Source organism: Zeus faber (genome assembly GCF_960531495.2).
Source record: "Zeus faber genome assembly, chromosome: 1".
Classification (NCBI taxonomy): domain Eukaryota; kingdom Metazoa; phylum Chordata; class Actinopteri; order Zeiformes; family Zeidae; genus Zeus; species Zeus faber.
This window is the reverse complement of record NC_137193.1, coordinates 8,228,120-8,250,876: the sequence shown is the minus strand read 5'-3', so window position 1 is coordinate 8,250,876 and position 22,757 is coordinate 8,228,120. Positions and strand designations below refer to the sequence as shown.

The following is a 22,757-nucleotide window of genomic DNA, read 5'->3' as shown; positions in this document are numbered from 1 at the left end:
CAAAGAATCGCCGTGCAATCACAACCCCACACGGTATAAACAATAACCACCGGTATTTTTTTTTTACCTACACATTATTTTTTTGGCCATTGGGAGTCAGCCAGAGTGACTGTTTTAAATTGATCCCGTATTCACTTACCGATCCATCGGACGCACTGGCGCCCACCTTGTCCCCCGCTGCATTCCAGCACACCTCAAAGATGCCCCCCGTCCCCCGGTAGCTGTGGACTAGTGCCCCCGTCTGGACACAGTGGGGAGAAAAGGGAGAAGGCGTTGTTTAGAGTGGACATCGTGCCGCGACGCCGTTTCAGTCACGTCTCTTTGAAAACCACGCGGTGTTCTTCGTTCCTCGGCGTACCTGCGTGTTCCAGATGTGGACACACTTGTCGAAGGAGCCGCTGGCCAGGTGCCGGCCGTCGGGGCTGAACGCAACGCTGTAGACGGGCTCCTGGTGCTTGGTGAGCGTGTGGATGCAGATGCCGCGCTCCACGTCCCAGAGACGCACCGTCGAGTCGAACGACGCACTGGGAGGAGTTGGAGAGGAGGGCAGAGGTGACGAAAACAGAAACAAAGAAAGAACTTCACCAAAAAACAGCCCCCGCCACCAATATACTACAACCACTACACCCCCTGCTTTGGACCCACTGCAGACCGGGGTCTTGGGGTTTGCCAACACCACCATATGTTTGCTTCTTTTTTCTAAACTCGTCTCAATTGCGCAAAAAGTTGTGTTCTGCTGCTTTTCATTCCTTCACCGCAGAAAACAACTTGCTGCTCCACGAAAACAATGATGACGTTTTTCACTGAGGAAATTCCAATTCTGTAAACATTGTAAGTCCACACTGCTCCTCACAGCATCTCCACCCCTCCTCCATCGGTTATTTCCGTTGAGTTTGTTTACATCATCTTCTGCAAGTTGACGGTGTAATCCGGCGAATGGTGCAATGTGGTGACGGAGTTTCTGTTCATCATCGTCATGTCGTTTCTCGGGGAGAAGCACAGATCCCCACACTCACCTGGCGAGCATGAGGTTGGCGCTGGGGTTGTTGGTGCCGGGGCCGGTCGGGCTCCACTTGATGGTGTAGATCTCTTTACTGTGAGCCTGCAGGTCGTGGACGCACGAGTCCTGCTTCATACTCCAGATCTGAAACACACATGTACATGTAGAGGGAAATGTGATGTAGTAAACTTCATGCATGTCATGAAGTGGGTTTCATGTGTATAATTCACATTAGATTTACACATCACATACTGTATCACTTTAAAATGTACATAAAATCTGCTTTCAAATTCCTTTTTTCAAACCCTATAGAAACTGTGCCTTTCTTTTTTTGTTTGTTCATCAATTAAAAAAATGTTTGTTTGTTTGATTCTGTACTTTTCATTTTATTTTATTTTTTTAATCATTATTATAATTTTTTGATTTAATTTTATTTTTTGTTTGTTTGACTCTGTGCCTTTCAAACAGATTCTTCACACAGAACTTCCTCCTTTCCGCTCTGGGGTTTCAACCACAACGTTGTAGGAACTTGAAAACAAACTTGTTCCCTCGGGATTTGTCAGAAACAAACTCAAGACTCTTTAAGGAAGGAAAGTCTCCGTGTGGGTTGGTGATGGTTATCAAGCCGCTTCTTCCCAAATGACCTTGACACTTGTCATAAAAATGACAAGAATGACAAAATAATAAGTGAGGAAGCTGTAGGAGACGTCGAGTAAAGGACGGGGGTGGAGGTGGCCTCACCTTCAACGTCATGTCATCGGAGCAGGAGGCCAGAAGGTTCCCTGTGGGGTCCCACTTGATTGCATTCACTTCATTCTGGAGAAGGGTGGAGGAGGAGGGAGGAGTTACTACTCTTCACTATCTCCTACGTTGATATTATATACACACACACACACACACACACAGATGATATTTCAACCTGTTCTACCATCGACTCTTGGTTTGCTCCGCTTCCCTACGTGGTGGGGACCTGCACTCACCGTGTGTCCCTGGAATGTTTTGATTGGTCGGTCCTGTCCCAGCTTACAGACGTGGATGCACATGTCTGTGCTGCACGAGGCAAACGTGTTGTTACTCTGCCAGTCCACGTCCAGAGCTGGAGCTGCAGGGACACCGTGCACTCGTCAACCACCGCCGACATTGGCGTGAACACAAAAAAGCCTCTCTGGATTGGATCGGACGCTTGAGAAAGGTTATTAAATGACAGTTATTCAAGGTGTTGAATCCAGCTCCAGGTGTTTGGTTGGAGTAGCTTCAACGTGCAGAGATGTGCTCCATCCAAGACGCTCAAGTTGAGACAGAAGTAAAGTACATACAGAATATTTACAGTACAGTCAGGACATTCACACGGTCGTACTGTAAGTGTACGTTTCAAAGTAACTAAGAGGTAAAAGTAACTAAGAAGTAAAAGTAACTACGAGGTAAAAGTTACTAAGAGGTAAAAGTAACTGAGAGCTAATGCAGATGTGCCTGAATTCTGTTCGCGTCTCCTCAATAAGAGCCAAAATCCAGATGAAGAGGAGCAGTGTCAGGCCACACACACACACACACACACACACACACACACACACACACACACACACACACACACACACACACACACACACACACACACCTCCACTTCTCCTTTCAGGAAAATAAAACCGAATCAACATTTGGATCCATAGCTACTGCAAACTAAACTAAACTAAACAAACTAAACTAAACTAACTAAACTAAACCAAATTAAACTAAACAAACCAAACAAACTAAACCAAACTAAACCAAACCAAACCAAACCAAACTAAACTAAACTAAACTAAACTAAACCAAACAAACTAAACACACTAAACTAAACAAACTAAACTAAACCAAACTAAACCAAACAAACTAAACTAAACTAATCCAAACTAAACTAAACTAAACTAAACTAAACTAAACCAAACTAAACTAACTAAACTAAACCAAACAAACTTAACAAACTAAATAAACAAACTAAACTAAACTAAACCAAACTGAACCAAACAAACTAAACTAAACGAAAACCAAACTAAACCAAACAAACTTAACAAACTAAATAAACAAACTTAACTAAACTAAACTAAACCAAATTTAACTAAACTAAACTAAACAAACTAAACCAAACAAACTAAACTAAAACCAAACTAAACCAAACAAACTTAACAAACTAAATAAACAAACTAAACTAAACAAACTAAACTAAACCAAACAAACTAAACTAAAACCAAACTAAACCAAACAAACTTAACAAACTAAATAAACAAACTAAACTAAACTAAACCAAACTAAACTAACTACACTAAACTAAACAAACTAAACTAAACGAAAACCAAACTAAACCAAACAAACTTAACAAACTAAATAAACAAACTAAACTAAACCAAACTAAACAAACTAAACTAAATTAAACTAAACTAAACTAAACTAAACCAAACAAACTAAACTAAATGAAAACCAAACTAAACCAAACAAACTTAACAAACTAAATAAACAAACTAAACTAAACTAAACTAAACTAAACCAAACTAAACTAAACTAAACAAACTAAACTAAACCAAACAAACTAAACTAAACTAAAACCAAACTAAACCAAACAAACTAAACAAACTAAATAAACAAACTAAACTCAACTAAACTAAACTAAACTAAATGAATGAATGAACGAATGAACGAATGAATGAGTTCAGCTCCAGGGGGGGGGATACATTTCACGTTCCTGTACCTGAATGGAAAGGAAACTGTTGTTTGGCTTCTCCTGTGTGGGCGTCCCATATGATTGTTGTCTGGAAGACACACACACACACACACACGTTGAACAAGGCTTTCATTTGTCACTCGTTTCCTGGCGTGTGCTGGGACGTCAAGTAAGCGGCCGCTGCATCACCTTGTCCACGCCGGCGCTGAGGATGAAGTTTCCTTTCTTATTCCACTTGAGAGCGAAGATGGGTCCTTTGTGTTGACCCAGTGTACTAGCGAGGTTACCTACAGTCACACCACAAACCAGAGCAAACTTTAATAACGCCTTACATCTGTGAGGGGGGAGCAAGAGCTTTATTTTTTTGTATTCTTCAGAAATCTTACTATATTAACACGCTGCGGTAGATTTGGATGGTAGGTATGGATCGTAGTCTGGGGAAACACTGTTTAGCAGCTTAGCGGCGGGTTATTACTAAACGTTTAAATAATATTTTATCATTAAACGTGTGATGGCATTTTTCTACTTTTATATTTAAACGGTGAAGTGGAGCTAAAGCCACAGGATGGATTTTAGAATGGAAACAACATCAACCTGGCACACAGGGCTACTGCTTTTTTTTTTTTGTTGTTGTTTTTTTTTAACCCAGAGTGAGTCAGCTTGTTTGGTCCCATGACCCTAACGTTGGTGCACCGCCAAGCGTGGAAACAGCCGTTCAGCCAGCGTCTTACCGTCTTTCGTCCATATCCTGGCAAAGCCGTCGTAGGAGCCCGTCGCCAGGAGAGTTCCCTCGCTCTGTCAGAGAGAGAAGGGTTAGCAAGGCATCCATGTCGAAGAAATATATATATTATTATATGATATTAATATATGATATATAATATATAATATTTAATGCCAAGATAAAGACAGGTCTAGATAGGATTCAAGAGATTATTTGTCACATACAAATACATACTGTATATGCAGACAAATGTCATGACACCTGACGATTACGCACAATAAGCTCTAAAAATACTAAAATGTGTGTAATCTACACGAGGTGCTCACACAGGCGGCCCCAAGCGGCAGTGCCACAATCACGATTCTGGGCTTTATAATTATAAAAATCTGGATCTAGTGGACCATATACTGTATATATAACCCTAACTCTTTTTTTTAGGGGTGTCACGGTTCTGAAAACCAATCAAAATGAGCGTTTGATTTCAACTTCAAAATCATAATCAGGTTCCTGATTCTCCCTGTATTTTTGTGGGTAATACGGTCCCACACGGTCGGCATATTGGGGCATTCAAATCCACCGGTAAACAAAGGCAGTTGGCGCTGGGGGGCGCGGGCCCCTGTGAGGAGTCGACTGCGGCTCCGACTTGGAGTTGGCAGAGCTGCGGTCGGCTACGCAGAGGGGTCCACAGCACCCCCCCCCCCCAACGCACACTGCACCCGGCACTAGGGCTGCAGGGAACGAAATTTGAATGTTATAAAAAAATAAAGTTCAATATAAGTTCATCCAGTTTGTTGCACAGTGAACGCACATTTGTGTGAAATATTTCAGTAACGGTGTAAAGTCAACATCGGCGGAGAATCACAAGCGCACCGGTGCCACTCCCTCTCCTCCACGTTTCACTCCGTGTACACGGCGAAGTGCGTCTTTGACAAGAATGTCCAGTCATTCCACTGATGTGGTGATGAAAGTGGTAAATAAACCCGACCGTCACCGACAGAATGTCCTCTACTGCAGAGGCCATTTGCCAACGGACCGTGACAACATGGGCGGGATTTTAGTAATTCTCCTTTTACTACCAGTGTTCCCCATTGGAAAAGATAGCATCTGTTTTTTTTCTGCTTATTTAGGTGAGTAACTTAAGTAGTAGTGTAAGAAGTAACTTATTGTTTATTATTCTTAAGTCTAGATTTGCCTTCGTTTTTTGACTGACTGTGTTGTTGAAGCTGCAGGACTCTTTTCCATTTGGCCAATGATAATCCTGTGTCCGTGGTCAGCATTGCCCGCTTCATTGTTGACATCTACCTGCTGCTTGTTGTTGCTATAATCGTTGTGCTGACATTCTCAGGTAAGAGCAATGTTTCTCGTTTACATGCTTTACTCACAGATGTGTGAATTGACCTGGATGTGACGTGTCCATTGTGCAAAATAATATAACGTTAGTTTAAGACCCTTGTAAGACTCTCGTAAAAAAATAATCATTCAGCAGCGGTGGTCGTATTTCAATAGTGGCGTACTGCCGCTGCTAGCTGCATATAGGACAAACACTGTGTGTGTTTGTGTGTATATATATATATATATATATATATATATATATATATATATATATATATATATATATATTAGTATTATTGTGTGAACGATAGTGTAGTGAGAAAAAATAAAAGCTTGCGGCTGACCCCCTGTAATTCCTTCGAGGACCCAAAGGGGGCCGGGAACCCCTGCATTAAAAATAACAGTTGCACGTCAAGGAGGCATCTCAGTGTGTGTGTGTGTGTGTGTGTGTGTGTGTGTGTGTGTGTGTGTGTGTGTGTGTGTGTGTGTGTGTGTGTGTGTGTGTGTGTGTGTGCGTCCTTACGTTCCAGTCTAGTGAGGTGACGTCCTTGTTGCTGGGAACGTCCTGCCCCCCCTCTCGTATGCAGTGCCGCAGCACCAGCTGGGTGGAGCTGCTGGTGCTGTTCTCACTCAGGTTCCAGATTCGGGCGGTGGAGTCGCCGGACCTGAGAGACACACACACACACACACACACACACACACACACACACACACACACACACACACACTTCAAGTCAAGGTGATTTCCAGATAAAACCGACAAAACAGACCATGTGACGTCATTGTTGTGTTTGGTTTCAAAGGCTCTGCTTCCTGACGGGGGCGCGGTCACTCACCCGGACGCCAGCAGGTCGCTGACGGGGTTCCATGCGCAAATGAACACCTCCGATTCGTGCCCCCGCAGAACCATGGCCTTGTTTTGGGGGATTTCCACCTCACCGTCCACCTCCATCAGGTCGGTGTGGTTGTCTGACGGAGGAGAGGAGGTCATGGAGGCGGAGGTTCAACAGGACTACTGGCAGCAGGCTCATGTCTGTTGTTATAATGTCTAGTTGATATGAGGAAACTTTTTTTGGACGTTTCGCCTGATGAATTATTGACATGTGATCCACTTTTGTCTATTCGAGACGTCAATATATAAAAAAAAACAAAAACATAAAACTTGATCATAGCTCTTGGTATTAACAAACTGTCCGTCTGTTATTCTCTCCCTCTCTCCCCGTGCACTCACTGGCTAAGGGGTGCGCCCCGTTCTCCTCGCCGTTGGCGGTGTTCTCGCCGTTCTTGGCGTTGCTGGAGATGCTGCCCCCGGTGGAGGAGGCCGGCGCGGCGGCGGCCGCCTGCTGCTGGGCCATCTTGTCCCGGTAGGCCTGCTGCCGGGTCTGCACCACGTCTGGCATCACGGCGTCGATCAGCGACAGTGACTCGATGGGGCGCCCGTCGAACAGCGTTCCGTCCTGCGTTTCGGTGGCGACAGAGAAAGACAAGTTGACTTTTCTGCTTCAGCTTCTCCCGAGTCGCTTCAGAGACGAGTCGTCACATCGTTGGTTGTCATCCGCAGCGTGCAGCGGGGGAGCCCTCGGCGACAAGGCTCCGCCCTGAAATGAGGACGCCTGCGAGGGTTCCGTGGAGGTTTCGGCGTTTTCGTCGCTGTCCTCTGACCGGGAGAAGCTTTCATCGTTTTCTGCTTTACCGTGTCATTATATCAACATTTGCAGACGCTTTGAATTGGAACCACGGAATCCAAGAGAGTTACTTCCTAGAGCTTTTGCCAATAATCCAGTTTTATTTAGAGTGAAATAGAGTAGAAGTGTACCTATTTGAAAGACGCTAATTATACTTATACATTTATACTTATATACTGACACTTTTATACGTATACTTTTATACTTATGTATTTATATACTTTTACACTTATACTTATATAATTATACTTATATACTTATACATTTATACTTATATACTGACACTTTTATACGTATACTTTTATACTTATGTATTTATATACTTTTACACTTATACTTGTATAATTATACTTATAGTTATATACGTATACTCATACTTATATAAGTATATAATTGTACTTATATAATTATACTTATACAATTATACTTATATACTCGTACTTATATAATTATATAATTACACGTATACTTATATAATTATGTAATTATACTTATATAATTATATAATTATACTTGTATACTTTAATCATTTTCTGGATCCATTCGAAGCAACACCTACAACTTCAGGTGGAGTTGTTGACAAAACAACAAAGATATTGAAACTATCATTCTCCTCCAGTTGTCAACGCTTTGTCGATAAAACTCAATATGAGGATAGGACACGATGACCAATGAAATGTTTCTGGATTCACCAACAACCGTTTCTTAAAGAAAAGTGCCTTAACAACAGAAAAACGAGATTGGTCTCACCGGGCCCTAACCGGGGGTGGAGCCGCACGGAAGTGAATATGATGAACCGGAGGAGGAGGATGGATGATGATGGATGTGTATGTACACCACCTCACCTCATTGATGCTGACTTCCGCCTCCACGTACTGCAGGCCCTTCTGGATGATGCTGATCAGGGCAGCAGGGGGCACTAGCGCGCCGTTGATGTTGGACTGGCTGATGTGGCTCTCTATGCCAAAGGTGAACGCAGAGTGGGAAAACCCTGAGGGGGGGAGGGGGGCTCGACGTCACCTTCAGGGGTTTGGCAGTGCACTTCCTGTGTGTATTAGCATGTTTCACCCCATCCGATAACAACTACGCAATGACAACCATCTGTTTCTACTGACTGGAACACACTGGTCATATCTGAGTAAAAAAATAATAATAATAACAATAAACATGATAATTATAATGTGCACCTTGAAGGGCGTTATCCCACAACTACAGATTTTTTTTTAACAAGACAATGTTTTGTTTCCATGGTGACCACCTTCTGGTCATTCTAATACCCGGAACCTGACCGAATGGACTATCCTTAATTCACACTGGATTGTTTTACAATGGAACTGGTTTGTTAATACTCCAGTGGGCAGGCTCGTCTTTCTGACTGTCTTCTACGCTGCTTATAGTTGGCCAACATAATATATATACAATAGAATACAATCGATGTATTAATAGTTTACAATCATCATGTCAAAATCATACTATATATAAAAGATGCAACACATCTGCAAAACATTTGGCAGAGCATTATGACATGAATTGTATTCTACATGTGAAGAAAATATGAAGCTCAATGGATGTTTCCTTTACAGACATACTGGGTACATAGGTACCAGCAACAGGAAAAGTACATATAGCCTGTGTGCATAATCACTTGAACACTTTCACCAACATCTGCTGTCTATCGACTGTCTGGAAACAAAAACCACGCATGCACCGTTCACCAGACGTGGAAAGTTGCTCGAACTGAGTGTGGACGACAGAGTTGGGAGCAGTGTCGCAGGTAGAGTGCACTGCGGCACCAAGCAACCCCGGTTCTGAACCGTGAGCCTTTCCCTGTGTTACCGTGTCCCCCGTACACATTTATGTTGCAAAACTGACGATGTAAACTTAAATTCACGCTTACCACAGCAGACATGTTCCACCATCTTCTGTTTAGAGCGGCAGCGGCAGAATTGTTTCACGGCAATATTTTACAACACGGTGCTTTACGTTACTTGCGTGCGCGTGGGAGCGAGTGTAAACCAACATGGCGGAACGTGGCACTGCGGGAAATTGCCCGTTGGATGGACTGGAACCACCTTTGTCCATCTGCTACTGCGCGGCGGACAAGGTGAGGTGAATTCAAGTTTACATCTTCAATTTTGATATGGATGTTGCTTATTCTGTCTCCCCTGTGAATTTGAGAGCCTCGCCACGCGCCTTCCCATGCTGCGCCACGTCACACGCTTTACCATGTGCCTTCCTATTTTAATATGCACGAATAATGAACTGAATGTACAGAAAACGTAGGCAGAAAATCAATGCCCTGAAATACCGTATACTGCGGTATTTTGGTAGATACCGTACGGTGAAATTTCATACAGCGACACCCCCAGTCACAGGACCAGCCAACTCAGTTTGGCTGCAACTGTTAAGTGGGTTTCTATTCATTATAATTGAATGGAAACCCTCCAGCCAATCAGAGTGGAGTCTTCCCCAAGGTCATAGTTCAAATACTGAAAGAGAAATGTGTGTGTGTGTGTGTGTGTGTGTGTGTGTGTGTGTGTGTGTGTGTTCTGGTACCTGACTCCTGTAGGTATCTGTAGACCAGAAAATTGACCTCATCACTGCTAATGCTCATCTTTACTCCTGTTACACCATGAGGTCAGCACACACACACACACCTGGCCCTGGGGGAGAGAGAGAGAGAGAGAGACAGGGAGGGGGGGAGGGAGGAGTCTCATCATCAAGGAAAAAAAAACATTACTCCTTTGCATAGCCAGACAGACAGAGGGGGAGAGAGCGACAGAGCGGGAGGTCATCAGGTTTGATTTACGCCCACGATTGGAGCTCCCCGTCCTACACAATGGACAAGGGGCTGACGTTCAATCTATTTACACCATTAAACTAGGGCCGGGCCCATTACTTCATAATGGAGCGATTCACGGTTATCGATTGTCATCGACACACACGCGCAAAGACACCGTCATAATCGCAAGTTGTTTATGGTTTTCAAAAATGTATGAAATATTCCACCTTTCCTATAAATATACATAAATAATTTTAATGTATGTTTAAACACCACACGATCCCTCTAAAACAAAGCCGACAATACTTCTACAAGCAACAATCGCGTTGTCTCTGAAGTTTACCGTGCATTGCAAAGCAAGCATTGCTTTCCCCTTTGCAGTAGACTATATAATAATAATAATAATAATAATAATAATAATAATAATAATAATAATAATAACAGCAATAATAACAAAGAAGACTAATTTGGACTAGAGCGATGAGGACGCGTTCAGAACGTGTGCATCATGAATATTCATATCTTGCCCAGAAGATAAATCCGCTTCCCGCCGCTCGTCTGGACTTTCTCTTCTCCTCTCTCCTCCCAGCTAAATAATGTTGTTTATTCTGGAACATGACTCATTAAAACACAAGTGTTGCCATGTTATTCTCCCGCCGTGATTATAAAAACTAATGTTGGGAAAGAAGTTATTGTCTCCTTTTTCCCCACTAAAACCACACAGTGGCGCCCCCTTAATGTGGCGATTGTTCGGTCATATATTACCCTATTTTATCCCAAGTTTTTTTATTTTTATTTTTTATTATTATTATGGGAGAAATGGATCGCCCATCAGCACCCCCTTCCAACCGTCCCACTAAAACAGGGGTCTGTCGGGTTGGCGACCCCTCTTTTGGTCGATAAACAGTATAATACGGCTGTTTTGTTTGTAATGATATCTCGATGCCCATTCACGCAAAAAAACAAAAACTACCCCCCCCCAGCTCTTTATTAAAGTAATCTGGTAAAACACTAAATTCACATAACAATGGGCGGGGGGGGGGGGGCAGCAGTGGCGCATCTCTTTAAAACCGCGGGAGTCCAGTGACAATACCCCGCAGTTCCGCCAAACGGCCACACCGCTGCAGTGGTGCTGTGGAGCCGCCGGCCACAACCGAAACCTGGCTCGCAGACTGTTGACAGAGGCAGGAGGAGCTGGGGGGATGGGGGGATGGGGGGATGGGGAGAAGGAGACAGGAATCTCTCTCTCTCCCGCTCACTCTACCCTCCACCCCCCTTCACCGTGTGTGTGCTGCCAGCGGTGAGCTTGGCTGTACAGTAGATCTCAAATCAAGTCATGGTGTAAGAGGCAGGAGAGGGAGAGAGGGAGGACTGTAAGGCTGAAGCCGCAGAACGAGAGAACAAGTCGGTCGTATACTGGGGTTTTTTTTTTGTTTTTTTTTTCTCCCCCCCCCCCCCCTCACTGGAAGCGCAAGGTCAGCGTCAACTGGGTCAAATATTTTAACACAAAAACATGTCGGAGCATGCAAATTGGGGCCGGTTTTAAAAGGTGGGCTGCAATTTGTTAATATTCTGACGGGTTGATTCATTTCACGTCGATATGACGACAGATGGTGATGAGGGAAATCTGCGATGGAATCCCGTGTCCTGGGAAATAACAGATTGGCCCTAAAAGGAAGCGATTTCTGAGAAGGGACAAAGGGAGTCTACTCTACCGCCGTCCATTCTACCGCTCTCTACCCGATAAGGAACTGAAGAGGCAATCCGCTATTTTTGTTTTTTATTATCTGCCGTCTTTTTTTTTTTTTTTTTTTTTTCATAGGCATCAACATGTGATGTTGATTAATGAGATTATGTCGGAAGAGGGAAGTGCTGAGGCTTCCAAGTGAGACAAAAATAACCACAGTGGCCCAGTAAGTGGAGATGGGCCAAGACAGCATTTGGACGCAATTTTTTTGCTGCCATGATGTTTTTGTGAAAAATTTGTGATTATTTGTCAAAATGCAGCGTGGGGATTACATGCTGCCTGCTGAAGTGATACAAGTGTTAGTGTTACAAATGAACAAGAGAAATTAAGGGTGTGGGGTTCGCTGTCATTATAGCAATCAGTCCTATCGTGACAATGGAGCTACTGTATGTTGCATTCATTGTCTATACATCCTACATACATATGTCATTGAGTTGCTCATCAAATGTAACAACATGAAAAACAAATAATAGCTTGAAGACTGGATACAGGATTTTCCACCTATGACTGTGTGGTGCAGAACAGGCATTTTTAGACTTCATCAGTTAGATAGACCACGTTGACTCACCAAAGAGATAAAAATCCCTTCAAGTTATTATTAGCAGTTCAATTATGTATGATGCTAAAGATGCAATGCGCTTAACACTGTTTTCTTTAGCAGCAGAAATTACATGTCCCTTTCAAGTTGTTTTGTCCACGAGAATTTCCAGCTCTTTTATCTAAAATTTCCATTGTCCTCCTCTCTCTTCCAACTTGGTCATTCCAAACACACCGGGCCCGTCACCTTCAGCTTTTACCCTAGACCACGTACAGGTACTCCTCACTTGACGACATACCTGTTAAACGACCGTTCAGCCTCACGACCAGCTCTCTGACCAGTCGGTATTGTACGCTGCGTACAAGACCGCTGCGTGCACAGCGTCTCAGCGTCAAGCATCTCATCTCATCACCGTTCTCAGTCTCAGTCTCGTTCCCGCAGTCTGTCAGTATCCACTACACTAGCGTTCGCAGTGGCAACGCCCCCTTACCGTCAAAATGACACGGGTCCTCGCTTATGGACCAATTCGCTTAACAACCTGGTCCTAGGAACGGAACTCGGTCGTTAAGTGAGGAGCACCCGTACTATAAAATGTCTTCTACCAATTACAGCTTAAAGGGGTCTCATTTGAGGGAGGTATGGGTACATTCAAATGTGAAATTCACTGGTGAAACCTAGAAGTAAGCACCAGCTCCACCTGTAGAAGCGACTGGTTCCAGTTGTCTCATTTGTGACCTCCACTGGTGACCCTCTACAACAAGGGGTGTCAACCATCAGGTTTGCAGGATGAATTATTGCAACTTAACTAGCCCGAGGAGATTCTGAGCGGTCTGCTTTGGACACAGAGGCACAGGCCACAGGGAGCGGCTAAAAAAACCAAAACAACGTAATCTGTTCCGCAGGGCCTCCAATCTGACAGATAACGAGTTCCACATCAAATGACAGATCGGTGGTTTCCGAGCATAGACGGAAAACCACCAGAGAAGTATTCCCTATTCTGACTCAAGTTTGATCAGCTTTATTCTCACAGTACTGACATGGCTTTACGGGTCCATGTTTACATTACAAATTGGCGATACCTCCCTTATCCCTGGAGTTGGGTTATGCTCGGTCATTATGCTTTATGCATGCATTATGCATTTTGCTCGGTGATTGGCTGCAATGTCTCTCCAGGACCTGTGCGCCTCCTGGACTCTGAGGCGAGCAGGAAAGGTTGTGGCCTATCACCCTGGACACAAACTTTTTGAGGTACGCCCCAACCGGCAGGAGGCTGCGGTCCACTAGGACCAAAACCCCATGCCATAAGAACATTTCTTCCCGCCTGCAGCTAGCCTCATCAACAAGGCCCGGGCCCCCCCCGCCCCGACATGGACTCTCATCCCGCCCCCTTAGACACTACACGTTAAATTACCGCCAAGTCCCCACATCTGTCAATGCGTTACATTAACACACATTCTTCTGGACCATTATCCTTGCACATTGCACATACTGTTATACTTCATACTGTGAACATTTGCACATTCCTTGGTTCATATTTTACACATTCCTGCACAAACTGTACAGCTCTTTATTCAAAGAACAGCCATATTTTACATATTGTTTTCTATTTTACATTTATGTTTCTTGACTTGCAGCACTTGCGTTTTACTTTCTTATTATCTCCTGTTATGTTTATTGCTATTTGCTATGCTGTTATGCACCAAATTATTCAAAGAAGCCAAGTGACCGTGTATCTTTAAAAGGTACTTCACATGAGAGAGCAGCTCATCTTCTAAGTTGTAGTTGCTCTGTCACCTACCGTATTAATATTACCGGGTGGAAAGATGCCCCCCCCCCTCCCCCCACACAAAACTGTTCCCAAATTTAGATCCACACAATTGAAGGCAGGATCCTTCAGGCACCCTCAATGGGATGCCAGAGATTCCGAGCGGGGTCTCCAGAACATCAAGGCAATCTCCACTGCACAGACCCGTGTGGTTTTAAAAATAAAATATTAGGACAGTTATGGGGGTGCTGCTGCGTACTGTTATGAAGTTATTATTTTAGTCTCACATTGGCAGGTATGATTTGTAGCCCCCCAGGGGGAGGGGGCCGTAATGATAGCTTCCGGCGACATTGAGGTATCACAATGTATATCCCTCCATTATTTGTTTCCTTTCACACTGAAGGCCTCGCCGGCTGTGATTGCAGCCGCTGCCTTTTCCTGACAATTACGCGGCCTTGTGGAAACGCTGCTCATTCCTATTTAATGGCCGTATGTCAGCCGCGTGCCTATTTTCAGAAACTGCTAAATAAAGAGCGTAGGGGTGGGGGGGGGGGGGGTGAGTGAGGACACAAGACAAGAGGAGAGAAACGTGGAGGGAGGCGGGTGTTGCGAGAAAAACATTCCTTTCCTGCGAGATACAACTTGCCTTTCTCTACCTTCCATTCAGCCAACGTAGACAGATGGATCCTTCCATCTATACTGTATATCTATTGATCTATCAGTCTTTCCATCCATCTCTCTAAAAATAAACAGATTTTCCAAAAGGTCTCAATGAAGGGCTGACCGCAGTTCGGGCTTCGGTGATTGCAACGTGTGCCTTCGAAATGCACAGGATCGCTCCATGAGCTGTGTGACCAATTTAGCACATTTCGTCTGATTGGCTGAGAGCAACCGCTTCCCAAAGCGCAGAAGGGCGGGGATGGGGTCAAAGACGCAAGAAACTCTATATTTGGTACACTGAATGTTATTATGAAATTAGTGTCTGCGACCATTTCAGTGACTTTGCATGGCTCTCGCCAAAAAAACAAAACAAAAACGGAAACGGCTCCACAGCGTCACACTTCGGCTTATTCAAAACCTATTTCCCAATCTGCTGTGTTGACCGCTTGTTTGGTGGTGATAAACTACCCGAACGAGAGCATACTCCACAGGTATGGAAGACTCTGACAAAGACGTACGATGTGCGGAAATATTAAAGGGGGGGGGGGGGGGGGTCGGCGGCGCAGACAGAGAGCGAGGCCACTTATGTGGCTTCTGTTTGAACGCCACTGGGAATGTAAGGGCCAGTAACACGCAACACATACGCTGGGTAAACGCGCTGCACGTTTGTGTGGCGAGCGTGCGCGCACACACAAAGCTCGATTCTCCTTCTCCTCTGGCTACATTGCACAAGCCCTTCCAGGAAAGTCCCCTCGTCAGCTATAAATCTGATTTACTGCAACGTCACGCACTCGCAGACAGGACACGCACCCCAACACACACACACACACACACACACACACACGCACAGCGCCCGATTCAAGATGGCAGCGCCCATTTATTAGGAGAGTGTGCGTAGGCAAGGCTGCAATCTACTTTGTCTTTTGTCATCCGAGCGCAGCTCAACAAACCAGGATCAGCGCTGCTAAATTTGGAACCAGCAGAGCAGAGTTTCCATTAGAAAAAATTGGTGCTGGCCAACGTGTCCTGGAAGATTTCAATTTCCCGAAAAAATGGGAGAGATTCCGGTCAAATATTATCTGTGTTTATTGAGCTTGAAAACAGTTGATAAGCAGGTTATATAAACAATGAAGTCATGAAGGCATGTAGATGTCTAATTTTTTTTATTGAATATTGAAAATAAAATAGGTCCTGTCAGTTAACGCCCTTTAAAAAAAAAAAATATATATATATATATATATTACAAATATTACGACTTGAAATCAAATAATATCCGTTTGTGAACAATAACTAATACGTTTCAGCCGCTTTAAATAACATTTAACTAAAGTACAATTTTGATCAAATCAAAAACAAAATAAATATGACAAGTAAATAATAAATGAATAATAAAGTTTGTGGTGTTGTCCGTCTATGTTGGGACGTCCCGTCGACATATTTTACACAATGAGTATTTACCGTCTGCTTTGGTTCGGAACATCAGTATCCCAAAGAAACCCGCCAAACTATGGATGTATGTGTCCCTGTCGTCAACAATACGTCATCCTTCTGTTTCTCTTCTGGACGCTGTGCTCTGTCTGTGTGTGTCTACCTGTCCACGAGGGAGGGACAGATCGTCCAAACTGATTGGCTTCCTGTTGCCACTTGCCGAGCGCTGAAATGAACAGATCTACAGACTTTTTTTTTTTTTCCCCCCTAATCGAAATGATCCACCCTGCACTCATTTAAATTCTGCTTGGAGGGAATTATTGTCACCTGACATTATGACCGGAGAGATTTAAATATGTCGGACGTCAACAGATTTCCCTGGTCAAAAACTGGCAATTACCCGATAACGGAAACGCTGCACCAGACATGAGCTGTTTTCCCCCATTTGTCTCGTCCTCATGACCGATAGCATCCTTTTCAGTCCTCAAAGTGCATCATTTTAAGTTTAATTTCAAGGCTATTTATACATTTGGACCTACATTCATTAAACACTTTATTAGGAACAATATACTAATGCTGGGTAGGGCCTCCCTTTGCCCTCAAAACAGCCTCAATTATTCTTGGCCTGGAGTCCATCACATTATGCTATTGTAGGGGTCCGAATTTACTTGTCCAAAAAATGGAAAATGTAGGACTATTAAAAAATAAATAAAACAAGCAGGGATTTGGACAATTATTATAATTTATTAGCGCACTAATGACAGGTAACAATAACAATAAATAAGGTATAGATACACAGTATGGTATATATACGGCTTGGGCGATCGTTTCTATTTTCATATAGGTTAGGGCGAGTTACGTTGCAGCCCGCCAGTGAAACACCAGCATGGACGACGTGGAAAGAAATGTATATTTGTTTTTATTAAAAAAATGTTTTCTCTGTTTAGCATTTTTTAAATGATTGATTTTAGGATTTCAGTGGGGAGCGTCTGGACTCAATGAAAAGAGACAAACTTTTCAAAACCACTGCAAGTATCTCTTCTCCTCCGCCCACCACGACCGCGTCCGCTCTGTATGTTCTTCTAATTTAACTCATCACATCACGGCGCCACGTTCCGTTTGACATTATTATCTTATCTTTGATATCACAGCCCAAATCATATCCATAACGTTAACTACCCGTATGGAGCGCGTACCGGCGCAGACCGGCACTTCTCACAAGCTGCCGGTGTCTGTTCTGCCCTCTTAAGTGGACAAATCAAGGGGACATATTGTAAAATATATCAGTTTTTATCGTATTTAGATATAATTGATCATATTCATCATATTCCGGAGCGCACTTTCTCTTCATTATTAGAACGCACAACCTGCGAGCGCCGACTCCGCCGCCCGGGGCTTCGGCTCAAGTACCAGGCCAACCCGCGCAGGCGGCTCAGCTGGAAAAGCTCCGCTTCAGCCATACAGTACGCAGTTTACTTTCAGATAACGTAGAGATCACACTTGGAAAAGCAACGCAGCAGTTTATTTTCGGATTAACGTTAGATTAGAGAGCACATGTTTTTTTCACTTGTCTGATCGGACAGCTGCCTGAGGCATTCCACCTCCCCGACCACAGAGTTGACTTGCCCCGGGAAAGGGCGTTACTTTGGCTTGAGAAGTGGGGGATGCCACCATATCCACTCGCGCTGGGCAAGTGTTCCTCATAAAGTGCTCAGTGAGTGCATATCAGTTGTATTCTAGGCATTGTATTTGTTTGTGCTCACCAGAGCTGAACTTGAGATGAAATGTTGTTTTTTTTTTGTGGAAAAAGCCAAGTGTCCCGAAGCAAACTGCATTTCCCGTTACATAGCTGCGACCCCCAAAATAGCTCGACCTTAGAGCCGTAAATGTGGACAAACACACTGAAACATAACAATGGGGTTTCTAATTGCAACATCTCTGTGATTAACTGCAAACTTTGAATGTTGTGAACCGGCTACAGCTCACGTCTGAATTCAATAAATCATCACTTTTCAATGCCCCCCCCCCCAACAGCTCTTTACCAACACGTAGAGCTGTTGGATAACCTCATAGCTGACGGAGCGTATTTAACTTTTATAACGGCCTTTTACACTGCATTACAAAAGCTGCGGAGTCTTCCGGAAACAATCGTTCGGCGCATGCCAGCCCTTTATTGGCCCCGTCATTGGCGGTGGCGTGTTCAGCCTGGATTTGAAACTAAGCTGCATGGAGGACGTGTGATGAGCAGCTGCCTGTTTGTCCTGTCCTGTTGGGAAGTGGCAGCACAGCAGTGCTCAGGGAACCAGCTTTTACACTTAAATGTGGTCAATGGAAGCTCAATGGTGGTGACTATGTTCAAGGAGCTGACCCTGAGTTCATCATCTGGTTGTTTTTGGACAGTTTTGGAATTGATAACTCGTCTAGTTTATGTTTGAATTATTGAGGTAGTTGTTACAAAAACATAGGTGGTGTGTTTTTTTTTTTTTCCAGTGCTGACCGATAAATCGTATTTTCATCATCGGCGTGATATGAACGTGCACGATAAACACATTGCATCTCCTCTAAGATTTTAAACTGATTTGCAAATTCCAAAAATACCATTTTTGAATATAATCATATAATAACCATGTCAGCGTCGATAGTTAGTGAGCAGAATTGTAATTTTGACATTCCTTACTCACCCCCCAAGTCAGTCAAAACATATTGTTTGTGTTCTCACACATGAAGTTCGCCTGCAGCTCCAGAGCAGTGAGTCTGAGTCGTGTATTTTAGTCCCAAATGTTTAAAAAGTGGATGAGATATCTGAGGGCTTACACATGCACACGTGTTTAGTATGTTTGTGGAAGGAAATCACTCTTTGTTGGAAGTTCCCAAAAACAAGGTTCCATTCAGAGACACCATGAGGCAGTACTCTTGGACAGGTCGCATACAGCCATGTTCTAACTTTTAGGATAAAATAATAACACGCAACCAGTGTATCGGCTCTCACCAGCGATCTCTGCGCCGTACATTACCCACAATGCAATCTCTTAAAGCGACAGGACCCGTCACTAGTGGATCTGTCCTGGATTGTTTTTAAAAAGACAGACAAAAATACAACAGTAACAATGTATGATGAGATATTTAAATATATTTTTTCATTTTATAAATGTTTATTTTTATTTTAGACTTGTTAAATAAATGTGCGTACTATGCCATAAAGGACGCTGGATGGAGCGCCAGTGCTTTTTTTATCATTTGTGTTTGTGTTATTAAAAATTATGTTTTTGTTGAGTTGAGAAGAAAATCTTTCAAAGACAGCAGGGGAAATTATTTTTTTATATATTAAAGGTAGAATGTCTTATTTAAATGATTGTTCTGTTTAATTGGTTAGTGATTCTTGTACAATTTGTTGAGTAAAAGCATGTTCTAAATAATTTATTTAATTTCTTTTTTCAATCTGCATAGGCTATTCAATGTTTGTGGTCTATGTCAGCAGTGTATCTATTAAAGCAGAAGGACATAACTAATATGCACACTTAAATATTTTGTATTTATCACAAGTCATATCGTCATCGCAATATTTGAACCATGTTATCGCATATCGCAGACTTCCCTAATATCGTGCAGGCCTTCTACGGCTTTGATTGTCGATCGCCAAAATGCATGGCAACAAACGTCTCATAGTAAATCAGGAGGCTCTTACGTAGTCATTTACATGGGCCATCTGCATTACACATCATCTATGCACTTTGATCGTGCAGAGCGTGCCCAGATTTTAACCGAATCTGCCAGGCGGAATCAGAGGCAGCAGAGATACAGAGTGTATGTGGGTGTGTAGTGTGTGGAGATTAGATATTTGCAGTATTCCACGCATAGTTAATCATGAGCAGTGAAAATCTGTGTGAAAAAAATATAAATATAAACCTGTACATCCAAGTCATCAGGTGGCTCTTACAACAGCTACTACTACTACCACCCTACAACATTTACTTTTGATGTGATTGAACTTGGGGTATTGAGTGACCGGGAGACGTGCTGATGGACAGAAATAGACGTCACTTCGAGGACCGTGCTCCTACTACCACCAACAGCTTGAGGGTCAGGCCAAATAGAGGAGAAAGCAATAAATGGGGGAAAGGGAAGGAGGGGGCAGGGGATGGTGTTCCTGTTTATTTGCTGCTGTTCTCCTTCCATCCCAGGAAGCGACAGATTGCACCGGCGCTCTATCTGCGGCCGGTGACAGATGGCGGTGTGTGTGCTTTGCCCCGGCTGTGCTGAGCTTCTCGGCGTGTTCGCCCAACCTGCTCGCCACGCTCACAGCGAATGCGGCGGGTCACCGAGTCATCGCGCTGGGTTATCTCACCGTGGCCGGCGGGAATGGATTAGCGAAAGCCACGCCCAAGTCAGAATCCCAATCAAACCCAGGAATCCCCTTAACAGGGTCAACTCCTTCACGTAACGTTGATTCGTCGCGGCATCTCGCTTCCTCCTGCATGCTTTTCCGCGTCTTTTTCTGCAATGTACTGTTGGAACGGCGATGGTATACTGTAAAAGAATGACGTGGTGGACCGGGCACCATGCGTGACATTACGAGGTGCAGTTTAAGCTCGGGGGTAACACCATGTGCTAGGACTGTATATAGAGACAGAAAATATAAAACAATAACTAATCAAGAAAAATGCATTTACAATGCCACCACACTGTTAAATAACTACTGTCAAAATAGAAGACAAAAGGCCTATTTAATATTTTGCAACATTCTTTGCAGTGTAGGCATTCACTGTCAATGAAGGAACAAACTCCATGATTCCAATGGTCAACCGATTGATCGGTCGGCCGATTAATTGGGCCGATATTTGCACATTTTGAGATAATCCGCATCGGCCGATGCCTGCGCTCACCAGGCCAATAAAAAAAAAATAATAATAAAATTGTGTTGTCAAAAATATGAAATTTTCTATACATATATTCAGAATATTTGAAACGGTTTCCAAATTCATTTTCTGCACTTTAGATACACGGATGCCAGCAGCACTTCCTTGCTCTCTCGTCTCTCTGACAGCCACACACCCCGCTGCGGGGCTCACGTAGCCCCGCCTCCTCGCACTCACGCTGTCTTTGCGGTCTGGATAATGTGTTATGGTGTTAGCTCATTAAAGACGGAAAGGGCAGAGCCTCCGCGACCGGTTTTGAAAGAGAAAAGCAGGAGTGCTGTCTGGAAATCCTTTGAGGCCAAACGTAAACCTAACTCAGAGAATCGGAGTGGAGTTTTTTTTTTTCTTTTCTCCTCCAGACAGCGCCGCACCGCGCCGTGCCTGTGTTCCGGTTTTCCTGTCTTTTTCATTTGGATCTATTCATTTTTTCCTGTTTCCTGAATTGAATGAAACAATTTTTTTTCAACAAAACACCAGTTTTTTTTGGTTTCGGTTCAATAAGGTAACGGAGCGCATAGTGGAGCGCAGCTCACAGGCGTCATGATGCTGGCCATCGCGGGCGTCCCCATCGCAGAAATCCACTACCTCGATGCCCATTCACGCTTAAAAAAAAACAAAAAAAAAAAACAAAAAAAAACACAGCACATAAAAAGGGCGCCATTGACATCACGGGGCTGGTGCTCAGACACCCTCAGCCAAATATTTATTTTGCCATTCATTCAGGTTAGTTTTTTGATTACCTGTGGAAATCTATTCAGTTGATTCATTTGTTTATTAAAATCAGTGCACTGTAGAGACAATGCAGACAAAAACATTAGTGTTAAACAAATGTCCATATAACCTCAGCACTTTTGTATCTCATTTGTTATTAAAATTCAATTGTCGTATTTTATCAGATGCAAAAAAAAATGATATTGGCATTATATATCGGCCACCGGCCACCCCACTCTAACCACATATCGGTCGACCACTAATATATTCCGAGAGCAATCAGTCAAAGTCTTGGCTGTAAAACATTTGGCTAATTCTAAGGAAGCAGTCTGCCTGGTCCCAGTGTTTCAGTCTGTTTACCTCCACCTGACACCTGGGTGTGGACCTATTTGTAGTGGCGAGACTGGAGAAGGGGAAGCAGACAAACAGGATGGATGAGGCAATCTAGTCACAGTTGGGGACCATTAGGTGGCCACAGTGGGGTGTGTGTGTGTGTGTGTGTGTGTGTGTGTGTGTGTGTGTGTGTGTGTGTGTGTGTGTGTGTGTGTGTGTGTGTGTGTGTGTGTGTGTGTGTGTGTGTGTGTGTGTGTGTGTGTGTGTGTGTGTGTGTGTGTGTGTGTGCGTGCGTGCGTGCGTGCGTGCGTGCGTGCGTGCGTGCGTGCGTGCGTGCGTGTGTGTGTGTGTGTGTGTGTGAGTGTGTGTGTGTGTGTGTGTGTGTGTGGTGGGACAGCAAAGTCCATCCCGGAGTTTCCATTGGAACAAATTGCTGCTGGTCCA

At 43.8% G+C, this 22,757-nt stretch overlaps 1 protein-coding gene across 4 annotated transcripts in view; it reads right to left on the bottom strand.

The window, feature by feature from the left end:
• Positions 1-22,757, bottom strand: part of LOC307242233 (F-box-like/WD repeat-containing protein TBL1XR1) — a gene marked incomplete at its 3' end in the record, with an annotated part of 48,558 nt that overhangs the window by 2,554 nt on the left and 23,247 nt on the right. For 3 of the 4 annotated variants that reach the window (XM_080016610.1, XM_080016609.1, XM_080016611.1), the window contains 13 exons: positions 9,990-10,096; positions 8,279-8,424; positions 6,980-7,205; positions 6,585-6,717; positions 6,272-6,413; positions 4,427-4,490; positions 3,885-3,982; positions 3,723-3,783; positions 1,981-2,102; positions 1,742-1,816; positions 1,017-1,144; positions 359-524; positions 140-241 (listed from right to left, as the gene is read on the bottom strand). In XM_080016610.1, the coding sequence (XP_079872736.1) occupies positions 140-241; positions 359-524; positions 1,017-1,144; positions 1,742-1,816; positions 1,981-2,102; positions 3,723-3,783; positions 3,885-3,982; positions 4,427-4,490; positions 6,272-6,413; positions 6,585-6,717; positions 6,980-7,205; positions 8,279-8,424; positions 9,990-10,047 (1,521 nt within the window). In that variant the 5' untranslated portion in view covers positions 10,048-10,096. Of the gene's footprint in view, positions 1-139; positions 242-358; positions 525-1,012; positions 1,145-1,741; positions 1,817-1,980; positions 2,103-3,722; positions 3,784-3,884; positions 3,983-4,426; positions 4,491-6,271; positions 6,414-6,584; positions 6,718-6,979; positions 7,206-8,278; positions 8,425-9,989; positions 10,097-22,757 lie in introns of those variants that run through there. The other variant, XM_080016612.1, reaches the window with a different exon arrangement.